Here is a 17,825-nt window from a genome sequence, read left to right as displayed (position 1 = left end):
CCTTGGGGACTCTCCTTAACTTCTGCAAAGCCCTGAAAGAGCACCGAAAGAAACAGCGGGGGGGGGGGGGGGGGATGTAGAGGGGGAAGAGATTTCATTCCGATTATAGACTTAGCCGTGTGACTTAGCGTAAATACGATACGCTGCGCCGCCGTAACAATGCGCGCCCCTACCTGAATCTAGCCCTGTGTGTGTATGTTGTGTGTGTGTGTATACTGTGTGGCCCCATAATCTATTGCCTGGGGGCCCCATAATCTTCTATTGCACGGGGGCCCCGTGAGTCGTCAGTCCGCCCCTGCTCCTAAACCTTGTGGACGGCCTTTCCAGGAGAGGTGAAGCTGTTATAGCTGCAAAGGGCGGGGACAACTAGATAGATAGACAGATAGATAGATAGATAGATAGATAGATAGATAGATAGATAGACAGATAGACAGATAGACAGATAGACAGATAGATAGATAGACAGACAGACAGATATAGGTAGATTCAGAAAGAGTTAGGCCGGCTTATCAGTAGATAAGCCGACCTAACTCAGAATCTACGCCGACTTATGTTTAAGTGTATTCTCTAACAGAGATACACTTAAACATATCTAAGATACGACGGCTTGCGCCGTCCTATCTTAGATTGCAATATTGAGGCTGGCCGCTAGGTGACGCTTCCATTGCAGTCGGCGTAGAATATGTAAATTAGTAGATACACACATTTGAATTAGGCGCCCTTACACCCGCCCGCTTTAGGCTACGCCGCCGTAACTTAGCAGGCAAGTACATTGTGAATCATGAACTTGCCTAGCTAACTTACGGCGGTGTAGCCTAAACACGCTAAGCTACGCCTCTGCAAAGTTAAAGTGGATGTAAACCCAAAACATTTTTTTTTTTTTGATGTCACAATGTAGAGTATAAGATTTCCTATCATCTGTGCCCAGTCTTGCCACACAGAGTTAATCCAGCGCTGAGCAATCCTCTTTTATTGTTCAGTGAAAATTAACAGAATTCCAGATAAAAACTTGCCAAATTATAAAGTCCGTTTCTCTGTTCTTGCTTTGTGTTACAGGTTATTTACATATCTATAATGAACTTTGGATCACCTCATATTATGATAAACATAACATAAGATAAACATGTCCAAGCTCTAGATATGTAAATAACCTGCAACACAAAGCAAGAACAGAGAAACGGACTTTATAATTTGGCAAGTTTTTATCTGGAATTCTGTTAATTTTCACTGAACATTAAAAGAGGATTGCTCAGAGCTGGATTAACTCTGTGTGGCAAGACTGGGCACAGATGATAGGAAATCTTATACTCTACATTGTCACATCAAAAAACAAATATATATTTTTTTGGGTTTACATCCACTTTAAGGCAACGTATGTGAATCTACCTAATAGTATTTATCGGCGTATACCGCACACTATTTTGCCCTGAAAATCAGGGCAAAATCGTGGGTGCGCGGTATACGCTGATACCCGCTTTCCCGCCACGAGTTTGAATACTGCGCCGGCATATACCGAGCGCAGTACACTCGTGTATCTTCGGGCAGTCTCGGCACTTCTCGCGCTGACGTCCTGAGCGTACAGGACGTCAGCGCGAGAGTTGCCGAGCCTGCCCGACGATACACGAGTGTACTGCGCTCGGTATATGTCGGCGCAGTATTCAAACTCGGCGCGGGAAACGAGCGGGGAGGACGCAAGGACGCCGCAGAAGGACGCTGGACCCGACGAAGAGGACACCTGAAGCCGCAGACAGACCCCGGACCCAACGAAGTGGACCCCCAGAAGCCGCAGAAGGACCCGTACCCGACGAAGAGGACACCCGAAGCCGCAGACGGACGCCGGACCCGACGAGGCCGCCGATGGACGCCGCGCAAGACACCAAAACTGTAAGTACAAAAAAAACTTTTTTTCCACAGGATTCGGGGGAACATTAGGGGTGTGCGGTATACGCGGGAGCGCGTTATATCGTGATAAATACGGTAGCTATGCCTGGAATTTATCTTTAAATCTACTTGAAACGTAAGAACTTTAATTCAACATCACAACATACAGCATGTGGTTAGAAATCTCCAATCTTTATTGTAACAGATTGTATATTAGAGGTACAACACATCCGTGCTACGGACCGCACTTCATCTGTTAGTAACATAGGAGAATATTGTGTAATTTTAGGTTATCAAAGCTTTAAATGATCAAAATCAACACAGTTATTATCATTATCATTGGATACAATATCCAAGTACATTACATTTCACATAAAGATACATTTGACAATAAGATGAATTTATTATATATACATAAAAAAAGACACAAAGATACATTGTAATCACAGGGTGTCCGGATCCAACAGATACCTACACATGATTGGGTATAGGTCTGATCAGGTGAGTGGCGCCCTCACAGGCCAGTGTGGTGTCATATTTAGTGACACACTTATAACCTCAAAGCCCCGAGAGTACCACCCATATATTTCCGCAGTCATAGATGGATAGGACGCTCCCTGCTGGACGATACAAACTCCTGAAGCACGGTGTGCTGCTCTGGACCTATATATAGCATTTAACCCCTGAACTGAACATTGGGACACACGCCCTTCCAGGAGCTGAGGGGTATGTACAGCGGGTGGGCAGACCTCTCCTGGACGCACACAGGACCTCTTCTTCCATACAAATCAGATATCACAAGTCCTCACCCAGCGCAATATCTACATCTGAGAATGTCACAGCTCACAACACACAACCTCATCATCTCTCATTCTTCTCAGCGAATGTTAGGACGTTTTTTTCTTTCTTTACAGGTCACATATTAAAAAAAAAAGTCACCTTGTTATAGATTTAAAGGAGAACTCCAGACGAAGACCATAATCAATTTTTTGTTAACTGCTCAGCAAAGATCTGCACTTGCAGAAAAAACACAAGTCTGTCTGTGATATGCTGCTACTTCTGCGCATTGGAAGACTACAAGTCCAACTTGCCAGTGCAAAGGGACAGAAAAGATCACGGCGGCGCGAGTACCTTGCGGTCCTTTGTTTCCGTCCATACTTTCATAAGCACCTGGGGCTGGGGGGGGGGTAAATAAAGTAGGAGCCTATACACTGCACTCACGATGCCCTGATCATGGTTGCAATGCTCTGCAGGCTTTTTAATTTTATTAATGTTGGCACATTTACTGAATTTTGGCAAATGGGGGACTAGAACCTTTTAGGTGTGTGGAGATCCTCAGTCATGGCAGTTCTTGATAAACGAGAGGCCTTTAGGCTCCGATCCTGGGCCATGTAGGACCTCCCAAACATTTTATATAACAGATCATTCACTTAGGACTTTGCAACACATCAATAATTACAAGAGACATTCATTTCTGTTCTCCCGGAAGCTGGAACTCCTTATCAACTTGACCAACCTACAGACCTCCAACCTACACCCCCTCACGCAATTTCATGGCAATCCCCTCCAGAAATTTCATGTCAATCCCCTCCAGCAATTTTGCGGCAATCCCCTCCCGCAATTTCATGGCAATCCCCTCCCGCAATTTCGTGGCAATCCCCTCCCGCAATTTCATGGCAATCCCCTCCCGCAATTTTGCGGCAATCCTCTCCCGCAATTTCGTGGCAATCCCCTCCGGCAATTTCATGGCAATCCCCTCCCGCAATTTCGCGGCAATCCCCTCCCGCAATTTCATGGCAATCCCCTCCCGCAATTTCGTGGCAATCCCCTACCGCAATTTCGTGGCAATCCCCTACCGCAATTTCGTGGCAATACCCTCCCGCAATTTCATGGCAATCCCCTCCCGCAATTTCATGGCAATCCCCTCCAGCAATTTCATGGCAATCCCCTCCCGCAATTTCATGGCAATCCCCTCCCTCAATTTCATGGCAATCCCCTCCCGCAATTTCGCGGCAATCCCCTCCCGCAATTTCATGGCAATCTCCTCCCGCAATTTCATGGCAATCCCCTCTAGCAATTTCGCGGCAATCCTCTCCCGCAATTTCATGGCAATCCCCTCTAGCAATTTCGCGGTAATCCTCTCCCGCAATTTCATGGCAATCCCCTCCCTCAATTTCGCTGGAATTCCACGTTCGCGTCAATCGCTGCAATTTCGGCACCCCCCCCGCTCAACAACTTCGGTGGACGGATGTAATTCTCAACACCCCCCAGCCCCCTAACAACTTTGATGCTACAGGGGGCCCTTTCACTGCAGCTGTGTAAGAGACCCCAAAACAAAATTACTGAAGGCGGCCCTGGCAAGAGTTAAGAAGTCCGTCCAGCGGTTGCCCCCCCCCCTCAACAACTATGATCGGTCGGCGCACTGCCCCCCCCCCTCAACAACTTCGATAGGTCGGTCGGCGGATCCAGCCCCCCCCACTCAACAACTATGATCTGTCCGCGGCGGTAACAACCCACCCCCCCTCGCTTCTCAGCTCCAGGGGGCCCCTTCGATTATTAAGCCCAGGGGCCCCCACCACCTAAGCCCTGCCCTGGACGGAGCGTGTTCTTTTTCTGATACCACGGGTCGCCATTGTGTTCTCCCGGTTGGGGGAACACAGTGATTATTGCTAGCAGCTATAAAAGCTGCTAGCAATTATCACATGTTAAATCCAACAGGCTGGTTGTACACAAGTTGAGCTACTGCTCAACTTGGCCACATTCAGCCTGCCCATACATGGTTTTGAACTTTGGATGATCCCTGCTGAACTGGCTGGGATTTGAACCATCTATGGCCGGCTTTAGATTTTTTCAGTCTAGAGATGTCAGGCAGGAGGTGGCCAACAGGGCCAGCGATTGAGCGTATTTTGGGGTGTTCATCAGGAACCGGCTGAACTTAGCCTTTACTGTCTCTATGTTCCACAATAAAACTCTTCAAGAATCCCAACATTTTTCTGCAAAGTCATTCTGGCAAGTGGACCTATTGTTATATTAAGAACCTGACATTAGCATTATAAAAAGCATTACATAATTATTTTTGTTTATCATTAACAGAGGTTCTACCGTGACCTTCAGCTGGGGGGACATTTTTGCTGCTCACAGTAAACAAAAAAAATTAAAAATAACTGTCTACATTTTAATAAAAGAGTATTGGTGGTTTATAACCCGACTGGAATTCTCATTTAAATAAGGTGACATAAAATGAGAGGTCTAGAGGATAAAATATCTTATAGAGAACTTAAAGCGGAGGTTCACCCTAAAACAATTATATACCATTACATCCAGCATACTTCCGACATCTACAGTATGCTGTTTTTTTTTTTGCCGTACATACCGTTTTATTGTTTATTCCCCCCCCCCCCCCCGACTTCCGGGTTATGGCTCCCGCGGGACTGGGCGTTCCTATTCAGAGGTTAGATGATTGACGTCTGGTGAAAAACTTCCCCTGGCGCATAAGGCGCGTCACCAGTTTTCCGTAACTAGCCGACCTGCAAGTCGGCTCTATATGGCGCCAGCTCTACACGGCGGGCGCAGGCACCGAATAGCGCCGACTCGCAGGTCGTGGGTACGAGGCATAAGGGTGCTTCCACTCTTTACATGAGGGTTTTGTGTGGTGTGTGGTTCTTTGGACTTCTTTTCCTTCCTCCAACCATAATAGCCACAGTAGCCATGGCAGCGGAAGCCATAACAGCACCGGTATCAGTATACAGGTTGGGGTTCATACACAACGTATTGTACATCACATCACACATACAGTATTTTCTCGTCCCGTTTCTACTCTTCTTCACCAGGTTTACCTTCCTTCTGAAGTCTCTGAACAAGCTGCAGAGCTGGAATATTACCCGGTGAAGGTTTAGAATGATTCCACTTGGAATTGACCTGAAAATAAAAACCCCTCAATGTTCGTTAACCATTCGCTACTCGATCCTTGTCCAAGGCCACCACCTCGGATGGCACAGTCAGTAAGCATTGTCCCTCTGTGTCCTCGGTGCCATCAGGATCCTCGTGGTTTGGAGCTTCTCCCAAGTGACTCTTACATGGGATCTCTACGGACCCCTGTGATTGGCCTTCTTTGGGTTTCGGGATCAAGTGGTCTTCTGGGGCTTCCTCAGTTGAGTTCTCACAGCTCGCTCCTTGCTCTGGATTTTCCACATCGCCATTTGGAATGGCTACAATCACTCCAGGCTCACGTTCCTCACAATCAGGGTTCCCGTTCTCCTCTGGTTGTCCTCCATCAGGGAAATTGCTGGTAAACACGGTTTGTAGTTGAGTCTTGACATCTTCAGGTTGGCTTTGCTTTTTTCTTTTAGCCTTGGCTTTTTGTTTTACGTCTAGGTAGACACAACAGATTAGTGATTCATTTTACTAGCTTCATTCCAAGCCTCAAATCAAGGACAAAACTAAGAATAGTTTTCTCTCATCACCTCCTCCCATGCTCCTCTCCAGGACTTTTCCGGAGCCTCTCTAAGCCTCCTTACCCCAATCTGTCCATCTATCTCCTTCTCTATAAGCTTTTAGAGGATCCCTGAAAACCCTCCTCTTCAGAGAAGCCTATCCTACCCACACCTAACAACTGTATTTTCATTTTGTCCATCTGATCATCCCCCACAGCTATTACGTTTTTGTTATGCTTGACCCTCCCTTCTAGACTGTAAGCTCTAACGAGCCAGGGAAGAAGAAGAAGAAGAAGAAGAAGGAAGAAGAAGAAGGAAGAAGAAGAAGGAAGAAGAAGAAGAAGGAAGAAGAAGGAGGAAGGAGGAGGAGGAAGGAGGAGGAGGAAGAAAGAAGAAAGAAAAAAAAAAAAAGAAGAAAGAAAAAAGAAGAAAGAAGAAGAAGAAGAAGAAGAAGAAGAAGAAGAAGAAGAAGAAGAAGAAGAAGAAGAAGAAGAAGAAGAAGAAGAAGAAGAAGAAGAAGAAGAAGAAGAAGAAGAAGAGAACTGATGAGCTCACCTCTCTTCCACTCTCCCCCTATCAGCAAGTCCCTTGTTTGCCAATAAGCACTGCTTCTCTGCTTCTCCCTCCCTCAGTCTGAGCTCTGCTATACAGGGTCAGCTGCCAAATGCATGTACATACAATGCTTGCATCGAGAAATATATATATATATAATTAAATTTAATGACGTTGTATTGAATACAGAGCTACATACATTTGTGTCTTATATCTTATCTAGGGGGAGTTCAGCTTCAATGATCTAATGGCAGCATTAGAGGTTTAACCACTTCTGACATTTCTCTCCTACATGTAAAAATCATCGGGCCAGATTCTCGTACATCCGCGTAAAATTATGCGGGCGTAACGTATCTGATTTACGTTACTCCTCCGCAACTTACACGGGCAAGTGCTGTATTCTCAAAGCACTTGCTCCCAGTAGTTGCGGCGGCGTAACGTAAATCGGCCGGCGTAAGCCCGCCTAATTCAAATTTGGATCAGGGGGGGCGTGTTTTATGTAAATTTACTGTGACTCGACGTGATTGACGTTTTTCCCGAACGGCGCATGCGCCGTCTGTGGAATTTCCCAGTGTGCATTGCTCCAAAGTACGCCGCAAGGACGTCATTGGTTTCGACGTGAACGTAAACGACGTCCAGCCCCATTCACCGACGACTTACGCAAACGACGTAACTTTTTCAAATTTCAACGCGGGAACGACGGCCATACTTAACATTGTTACGCCACCATATAGCAGGGGAAACTATACGCCGGGAAAAGCCTAACGTAAACGGCGTAACTTTACTGCGTCGCCCGGGCGTATGTTCGGGAATTTGCGTATCTACCTAATTTGCATACTCGACGCGGAATTCAACGGAAGCGCTACCTAGCGGCCAGCGTAAATATGCATTTACGATACGACGGTGTAACACAGTTACGCCTGTCGGATCTAAGCGAAATCTATGCGTAACTGATTCTAAGAATCAGGCGCATAGATACGACCGCGCAACTTAGAGATACGACGGCGTATCTGGAGATACGCCGTCGTATCTCGTTTAAGAATCTGGCCCATAATTTTTTGCTAGAAACTTACCTAGAACCCCCAAAAATGATATATGTTTTTTTTTAGCAGAGACCAAAGAGAATACAATGGCTTCTGCGTGCGAGCACACAGGGACAGGGGCACTTTAATAAAAAATGTAAAAAAAAAATTATTGTTAATTTTACTTAAAAAAATTTACACTTAAAAAAAAAAAAAAAATGTGATCACTTTTATTCCTATTACAAGGAATGTAAACATCCCTTGCAATAGGAATATGACATGACAGGTCCTCTTTACAGTGAGATATTGGGGGGGGGGGGGGGGTGGGTCAATAAAACACCACATCTCACCACAAAGCTAAAATAAAAAAAACGATCCTGGCTTCCCAGCTGAGGCGGCGATGTTTTTTTTTAATGCAGAGGCCGGGCGTGACGTCATAACATTGCGCCCGGCCTCCGGCGATCATAGAGACTCCTGCGACCATCTGGTCCGCCGGAAATCTCTATGGCCAACATCCGGGGTCCGACGGCTCCGTTCTCCGACTCACCGATCGCAGCGGTGAGTCGGGAGAAGCACTGGAGGGAGGCGGGAGGGGGGACGTCCCCTTTTGCCGCCCGTAAGAACGATCGGCGGAACAGCCGCTAGGATCATTCTTATGGTGTAGGGAATCGCCGGCTGAAAATTACGATATCGGAATGATGCCTGTAGCTGCACCCATCATTCAGATATCACACCACAAAGCCCAGGACGCCATATGACGGCCAGCTGACAGCGAGTGGTTAAATGTTTTTGTTGATGACTGTGTAGCAGATCAAACTGGGCTTTGTTTCCACCTATCAGTACTTAAGTTCAATAATCATTTAATCTCACAATAAATATACACTTACACAAGTAGGAGATGATACACAATATAACGAAGGCAATCGGCACAATGGATACATAAAGAGGCCATTTGGACGTCATTCCACAGGGACAGGGGCAGGAATCTGAAAACATACAGAAAGAATTATATGGCACTAAAATAACAGATTACAAATATATATATATAAAATTATAGAAACTGTTTTCATTGGTAAAACCGATCGTGTGTACACAGCATTATGCCCCGTACACACCATCACTTTATGTGATGAAAAAAAACGACACTTTCTGTGAAGTAAAAAATGACGTTTTTGAAACTTCAATTTTCAAAGACGAAGTTGCCTACACACCATCGTTTTTCTCACAATGTTCTTGCAAAGTGAGGTTACGTTCCACCACGTTTTACCATTGAAGTAGCTTCTGGGCATGCGTGGATGAAAAAACGTCTTAGAAAACGACGTTTTTTGCTACACACGGTCAATTTCTGTGAAGTAAAAAGTGCACTTTTGAAAAACGACACATAAAATTGAAGCATGCTTCAATTTTTTTTGGTCGTTTTTTACAAGACATAAAACGACGTTTTCCCCCACACACAGTCAATTAAAGTGACGTTTTTAAAAACGTCATTTTTTTTCATCACATAAAGTGATGGTGTGTACGCGGCATTAGAGTTAGAAGTTAGATTTAGGGTCAGGCCGCGTACACACGATCGGACTGATCGTGTGTACGCGGAAGGACCGCTGTCATCAGTTAACCGATGAAGCTGACTGATGGTCCATCGCGCGTACACACCATCAGTTAAAAAAACGATCGTGTCAGAACGCGGTGACGTAAAACACAGCGACGTGCTGAAAAAAACGAAGTTCAATGCTTCCAAGCATGCGTCGACTTGATTCTGAGCATGCGCGGGTTTTTGACCGATGGTTTTCCATACTAACGATCGGTTTTGACCTATCGTTTTTTTTTGACAGAAGGTTAACTGACCGATGGGGCCCACACACGATCGGTTTGGACCGATGAAAAGGTCCTTCAGTCAGTTTTCATCATGTTTGGACCGATCGTGCGTACGCGGCCTTAGAGTTAGGGGCTGGCCTCAGATAAAGAGTTAGGGCCAGATTCAGAGACAGTTACGCCGTCGTAACTCTGAATCTACGCCGTCGCAAATTTAAGCGTATTCTGGAAACCAGATACGCTTAAATTAGGCTAAGATACATGCGGCGTAAGTCTCCTACGCCGTCGTATCTTAGGGTGCATATTTACGCTGGCCGCTGGGTGGCGCTTCCGTTGAGTTTGGCGTAGAATATGCAAATGACTAGATACGCCGATTCAGAAAAGTACCTGCGTCCGGCGCATTTTTTACGTTGTTTACGTAAGTCTTTTTCCAACGTAAAGTTAGTCGAACAAATAGCTGGCCTAGCCAATGTTAAGTATGGCTGTCCTTCCCGCGTCGAAATTTGAATTTTTTTACGTTGTTTGTGTAAGTCGTCAGTGAATGGGGCTGGACGTAATTTACGTTCACGTCGAAACCAATACGTCCTTGCGGCGTACTTTGGAGCAATGCACACTGGGATATGTCCATGGACATATGTCAATCACGTCAGGGTTAAGGGTTAGAGTTAGTAGTTAGGTTTAGGGTTAGATTTAGGAGTTGGCTCATGTAAAGGGTTGGAGTTAGAAGTTAGGTGTAGGGTTAGATTTAGTGGATGGGTCGGGAAAAGGGTGGTAAGGCTGCGTACACATGATAGGATCGCCAGAGGAGAACAGTCTGAAGGACCGTTTTCATCAGTCCAAACCGATCGTGTGTGGGCCCCATAGGTTATTTAACCTTCGATCAAAAAAATGAGAACTTTAAAATCGAACCGATGGACGCCTAACTGATAGGTCAAAACCGATCGCTTGTATGGAAAAGCATCGGTTAAAAACTTGCACATGCTCACAATCAAGTCGACGCATGCTTGGAAGCATCGAACTTCGTTTTTTTAGCACGTCGTCGTGTTTTACGTCACCGCGTTCTGACACGATCGGTTATTTAACCAATGGTGTGTGGGCATGACGGACCATCAGTCGGCTTCATCGGTTAACTTAAGACAACGGTCCTTCAGACCGTTTTCATCGGATGGACTGATCGTGTGTACAAGGCCTTAGAGTTAGAAGTTAGGCTAGGTTTAAAATTAGAAGTCAAGTCTAGGGTTAGATTTAGGGGTTAGCCTCAGGTTAAGGCTCATGCCTCGTACACACGATCGGAATTTCCGATGAAAAAAGTCCGACTGACTTTTTCCATTGGAAATTCCGACCATGTGTATGCCCATCTGAGTTTTTCCATCGGATATTCTGAGGAATTCCATTGGAGTTTACATAGAGAACATGTTCTCTTTTCATCCGATGGAATTCCGTCTGAATTCCGATGTGAGTTTGGTCAGGCAAAAGACCGATCGAAGTGTACTGGGCTTTAGAGTCAGATTCAGTTTAGGGTTTGAATTAGGGGTTGGGCTCAGATTAAGGGTTAGAGTTGGAAATTAATATCTACAGATCAAGATTTTTTTATGCCATGTATACAAGGTAGAGATCATCTTTGTGACATAGAAAAAATTTAAATAAAATACTTGCGCTGTAGAGTGTGGGACAAAGAGTGAAACTGGGTGATAACGTTTACAAAGTAGCTAGTGAGGATAATATTATAAAGCATATATAGCAATGAAAATAACACAAGGACAGTCCTTAGTAAAAATCTGCACTCTGAAAAAGTCCAGATCCGGCACAATCCTGCCGTGTATTGGTGTATTCCAACAGAGGTAAATCCTGATCTCCAACGGTGCAGGTGTTGTGTAAAAATGATAATACAAAAAATACACTTTAAGAGAAGAAGCACGGAAAAAAGTTCTAAAAGAAATATATATAAGACCCTTGGATCCGGAGTATAGGTGGAATAGAATAGTTGAGCCAACACCAAAGTCACATGTATACACCTCTGGTGAACCCAGCTGCTCACCTCAAATTGACCGCAATGTGTCTAGATCAACCTGGTCTAGATGGTTATAGTCCACAAATAGGTAGCACACATAAATCTCCGTCCGATGTTTAACATGAAAAAAACAAAGTAAAAAGACAAAAAAAAAAAAAAAAAAAAGGCTGATGGTGAAATACCGTCACAAAAAGGGGTTGGTAATTGGGATCTTGGCGAGTGGGAGTGCACTCACATGTAGGTGAGAGATCTCAGGCTCATATCCACGAGCACCGAACTCGTCAGTCCCTCTATCTTTCCTCTGCTCTTTCTGCTAGATCTCAGGGTTCAGGTGCTGGCTGTTTTAGTCTCCCCAAGATTTCACAGTGTGTGGGGATGTCTCAGCTGGTGTGGGCTTGTGATGACTCCTATCCCTCTCTCAATAGCTCAGATGGAGCGCTCAGATGGCGTGATGATGGGGAAGAGGTGAAAAAACATACCCATAGTATAGCCCAGTCAGCAATATAAACAGGTTTATTAAAAACAAAATTAAAAACTCACATAAAAATTCAGGAACTCTGCAACAATCCTTACGAGTGGCGAACTCGTGTGTCCGTGATGAAGTCACGTGACTGTGACGATACGCGTCGGGATTGGTAGGCAGGACACACTCCAGCATCTGACGAACGGACACACGAGTTCGCCACTCGTAAGGATTGTTGCAGAGTTCCTGAATTTTTATGTGAGTTTTTAATTTTGTTTTTAATAAACCTGTTTAAATTGCTGACTGGGCTATACTATGGGTATGTTTTTTCACCTCTTCCCCATCATCACGCCATCTGAGCGCTCCATCTGAGCTATTGAGAGAGGGATAGGAGTCATCACAAGCCCACACCAGCTGAGACATCCCCACACACTGTGAAATCTTGGGGAGACTAAAACAGCCAGCACCTGAACCCTGAGATCTAGCAGAAAGAGCAGAGGAAAGATAGAGGGACTGACGAGTTCGGTGCTCGTGGATATGAGCCTGAGATCTCTCACCTACATGTGAGTGCACTCCCACTCGCCAAGATCCCAATTACCAACCCCTTTTTGTGACGGTATTTCACCATCAGCCTTTTTTTTTTGTCTTTTTACTTTGTTTTTTTCATGTTAAACATCGGACGGAGATTTATGTGTGCTACCTATTTGTGGACTATAACCATCTAGACCAGGTTGATCTAGACACATTGCGGTCAATTTGAGGTGAGCAGCTGGGTTCACCAGAGGTGTATACATGTGACTTTGGTGTTGGCTCAACTATTCTATTCCACCTATACTCCGGATCCAAGGGTCTTATATATATTTCTTTTAGAACTTTTTTCCGTGCTTCTTCTCTTAAAGTGTATTTTTTGTATTATCATTTTTACACAACACCTGCACCGTTGGAGATCAGGATTTACCTCTGTTGGAATACACCAATACACGGCAGGATTGTGCCGGATCTGGACTTTTTCAGAGTGCAGATTTTTACTAAGGACTGTCCTTGTGTTATTTTCATTGCTATATATGCTTTATAATATTATCCTCACTAGCTACTTTGTAAACGTTATCACCCAGTTTCACTCTTTGTCCCACACTCTACAGCGCAAGTATTTTATTTAAATTTTTTCTGTTTCACTTTAGTCTATCGAGGTAGACCTTTATATTTGCAGCAGTATTTTCAGTTTGTTCCCCTCCCCTTCACTTTTCAGACAGCGCAGGAGTTCACCTTATCCATCTTTGTGACATATCGCATTTTGAATGTTTATGTAAAAATGACCCCCACTCAAAAGGTCTCATATCAATATTATATAGTCACCTGAATACTTTGCCTAAGGGCCCTTTCACACGGAGCGGATCCGTATTGATCCGCCCCGTGTGTGTTTCCGTCGGCTCAGCGGGGATCCTCCGTAAATCGGCGGACAGGGCGGTCCCCGCACACTGTGCAGAGACCGCCCTGTCTTTGCTCTGCTCTCCCTTATGGGGAATCGGATGAATACAGACCGGGGGCCAGATTCACAAAGAGATACGACGGTGTATTATCTACAGATATCTACAGATACACCATCGTATCTCTGACGTAAACTGGTCCTATCTATGCGCCTGATTCATAGAATTACGCATAGATAGGGCTTAGATGCGACAGTGTTACAATGTGTTACACTGTCGGATCTTTTTTTCAATTTAAAAATGGCGCCGGGGGGCGTTCCTGCTGATTTACAATAAATAATATAAATCAGCGAGATACGCAAATTCACGAACGTACGCGGACCCGTCGCAGTCTTCTTACGTCGTTTTCTGTAGCGGTTTTCCGTCGTATACTTACCCCTTCTTTTATCAGGCGCAGCCAATGTTAAGTATAGCCGGCGTTCCCGCGTCGAATTTGAATTTTCCTACGTCGTTTGCGTACGCCGATTCACAAACACGCGCGTCGCAAGTCCCGCTCACGTCGCAACCAGTGACGTCAGTGGGAGCAATGCAAGCCGGGAAATTCCCCGGACGGCGCATGCGCATTTAAATCGGCGCGGGAACGCACCTGATTTAAATATGACACTCCCCTAGCCGCGGAATTTGAGTTCCGCCGGGGGATTTAGGATCCGCCGTCGCAAGTTTGGAGGTAAGTGGTTTGTGAATTAGCCACTTGCCTCCTAAACTTGCGGGAGCGGATCTTAATTCACGTAGATCGAGCGGATCTATAGATCCGCTGAGCTACGTGAATCTGGCCCCGGGTGTCCATATTCATCCGATCCGTTCCGCCAGACGGAAGAAAAATAGGGTTTTCTTCCGTCTGAAAAAGCGGAACTTTGCGAACGCGGATCGTTACGGACGTTAGCGGATGCATCATCCGCTAACGTCTGCAATCCCATAGGGATACATTACAAGTCCGTAAACGGACTTGTAATAAACGGTCCGTTCGTCCGCCCGTGTGAAAGGGCCCTAATACAAAAACACCCTCCTATGTGGAAAAACGGGAGAGTGATCTTTGTTTTCACATGCATTCATCCAAATGGGACAAAATCAGTCTGACACCCTGCATCTCCGATCTCGGTAAAGAGCCTCCGGCGGAGACTCTTTACCACGTGATCAGTTGTGTCCAACCACGGCTGATCACGATGTAAACAGGAAGAGCCGTTGATCGGCTCTTCCTCACTCGTGTCTGACAGACGCGAGTAGAGGAGAGCCGATCGGCGGCTCTCCTGACAGGGGGGGTTCACGCTGATTGTTTATCAGCGCAGCCCCCCCCTTTGGATGCCAACACTGGACCACCAGGGAGTGCCCCCCGGTGCTCAATAGAGCAAAAAAAAAAAAAAACAACACCAAAAAAAAAACACAATCGATGCCAATCAGTGCCCACAAATGGGCACTAACTGGCAACATGGGCACTGGCTGGAATGATGCCCAGCAATGCCATCAGTGCCACCCCTAAGTGTCCATCAGTGCCACCCAGTGTCCATCAGTGCCACCTCTTAGTGTCCATCTATGCCCAGTGCCCACCTATCAGTGCCCATCTGTGCCACCCATAAGTGCCACCCATGAGTGCCCACATAGGTGTGCGCAGCCTATTACATTAGGGTGTGCACCCCAAAGCTCAAATACACATGCGTGTGTATATATATATATATATTTATGGCAGTAGGGCAATGGACGTGTCAGTAGAACAGTGGATAGTGTCAGTGGGCAGGGACTGTTGTCAGTAGTTTATTTTTATTTATTTTTTATTATTACTTTTTACAATTTTATTTTTTTATATGTTTTTACAATATTTTATTATTTTGTTTAACAATTTTTTATGAGCACCATTGTGGGGCTTTGGTGAGATATCAGGGGCCTAAACAGACCCCTGATATCTCACTTTTGAGACAGAGAAAGGGCCTGAGGACAGAAATTCCTATGTCCCTTTCTCTGCAGCCAAGCAGCAGGGGGAATCTGTGCAGCACAGGGTAATTAGGGTGTGCATGGGCACCCTGTGCCCATCAGTGCCGCCAAAGAGTGCCCAGTGCCGCCTATGAGTGTCCATCCGTGCCGCCTATGAATGCCTATCAGTGCAGCATACCAGTGCCGCCTATCAGTGCCCATCAGTGCCACCTATCAGTGCCACCTCATCGGCGCCCATCAGTGCCACCTCATCGGTGCCCATCAGTGCCCATAATTGAAGAAGAAAACTTACTTATTTACAAAAAAAAATTAACAGAAAAAAATAAAAACGTATTTTTTTCAAAAATGTTGATCTTTTTTTAGTTGTTTAAATAAAAATCGCAGAGGTGATCAAATACCACCAAAAGAAAGCTCTATTTGTGGCAACAAAATGATAAAAATTTCATTTGGGTACAGTGTAGCACGACCACGCAATTGTCATTCAAACTGCGACAGTGCTGAAAGCTGAAAATTGGCCTGGGCAGGAAGGTGCGTAAGTGCCCCCCCGGTATGGAAGCGGTTAAATAACATATAGCTTACTTAAAAACGGCTCTCCATGTTAGTCTATGGCCTCATGCCCACCATGACGTTTTTGGACTGTAGATGGCTGAGCCGTTTTTAAGCTGCAAAAAAAAAAAAACAGGACCAGTGCGTTCTGAAGCTCCAGAGTAGAGTTGTAAAAACGCCAGACGTTAAAAAACTCTCAAAAACGCTCAAAAACGCTACCGCTGCGTTTTTGAGCTCCAGCTCAAAAAAAATAAAAAATAAATAAGATAAAGGGTTAGAGTTAGTAGTTAGGTTTAGGGTTGAAATTAGGAGTTCTGCCGCGTACACACGATCGGTAGTGTTGCTCACGAATATTCGTATTGCGAATATTCGGCTCGAATATGGCATATTCGAGTATTCGCGAATATATCGAATTTCGCGGCCAATATTCGCTATTCCGAATATTCACATTTTTTCAATTTTATTTTTAAAACAGATCACATCCTAGTGATCTCCATAGACGTCTAAAAGCATTGCTGGTATGATTAGAGACCCTGGGCCGAGTAGCTGAAGCGATCATTTTATATTGCCGAACATTCGCAATGCGAATATTCGGCAATAGGAATATTGCGCGATTATTTTCTCCGCCCTTCTTTTGCATCAGAGTTCTCCTACCACAGTTGTTAAAATTTCGCTATCATTTTCGCATCCGCATTAGCGAAATTTCGCAATATTGTTTTTTGGATAAAATGTCACGAATATTTGATTTCAGAATATTAGCGAATACTTTCTCCGCCCTTCTTTTGCATCGGAGCCAATCAGAGTTCTCCTACCACAGTTGTCGAAATTCCGCAATCAATTTCGCATTCGCATTTGCGAAATTTCGATAATATATCACGAGTATTCGATTTCAGCATGAGCCAATCAGAGTTCTCCTACCGCACTTGTCGAAATTTCGCAATTATTATCGCATTCGCAAAAATTTCATTTGGATAAAATATCACGAATATTCGATTTTAGCGAATATATCTCGAATATTCGGCTATATATTCGTGATATATCGCGAAATCGAATATGGCGTATTCTGCTCAACACTAACGATCGGTCAATTCGATGAGAACGGTCCGATGGACCGTTTTCATCAGACCAAACCGATCGCGTGTGGCCCCCATCGGTTATTTATCCATCGGTTAAAAAATTTGAAACTTCTTTTAAAATTCAACCGATGGATTCCTAACCGATAGGAAAAAAAAACGATCGTCTGTGGGCACGACCATCGGATAAAAAAATCCGCGCATGCTCAGAATCAAGTCGACGCATGCTCGGAAGCATTGAACTTCGTTTTTTTCAGCACGTCGTTGTGTTTTACGTCACCGCGTTCTGACACGATCATTTTTTTAACTGATGATGTGTACCCTGTGACAAGGGTCCTTCGGTCCGTTCTCATCGGATGGACCGATCGTGTGTACGCGGCTTTGGTGTCCTATTAAAAGCCAGCAGGTGCAGTGTGTGTAGCTGCTGGGTTTTAATTTTTGGACAGACCTCCGCTTTAAGTAAAGGGTTATAGTTAGGAGTTCGGTTTAACGTTGTAATTAGGGGCTGTTCTTAAAGTAGAACTGTATGCAGAACTTTTTTTTTTTTTTTCATTTTGAATAGAGTAAGGGAGAGTTATAGCCCATCAGATTTTTTTTTTCCGCCTATTGCAGAGATTTT

At 44.9% G+C, this 17,825-nt stretch overlaps 2 protein-coding genes across 3 annotated transcripts in view; both read right to left on the bottom strand.

The window, feature by feature from the left end:
• LOC120924009 overlaps positions 1 to 17,825 on the bottom strand; it is a 742,797-nt gene that overhangs the window by 589,166 nt on the left and 135,806 nt on the right. The window lies entirely within an intron of this gene.
• The window catches only part of LOC120924156, a 54,740-nt gene continuing 42,361 nt past the window's right edge, over positions 5,447 to 17,825 (bottom strand). For both annotated transcript variants that reach the window (XM_040335087.1, XM_040335117.1), the window contains exons 8-9: positions 8,776 to 8,874; positions 5,447 to 6,251 (exon numbers count right to left, since the gene is read on the bottom strand). In XM_040335087.1, coding sequence (XP_040191021.1) covers positions 5,827 to 6,251; positions 8,776 to 8,874 — 524 coding nt within the window. In that variant the 3' untranslated portion in view covers positions 5,447 to 5,826. The remainder of the gene's footprint in view (positions 6,252 to 8,775; positions 8,875 to 17,825) is intronic.

Source organism: Rana temporaria, chromosome 1 (genome assembly GCF_905171775.1).
Source record: "Rana temporaria chromosome 1, aRanTem1.1, whole genome shotgun sequence".
Taxonomy (NCBI): domain Eukaryota; kingdom Metazoa; phylum Chordata; class Amphibia; order Anura; family Ranidae; genus Rana; species Rana temporaria.
Note: the sequence above shows the minus strand (reverse complement) of the source record. Positions and strands in the feature narration are given on the sequence as shown.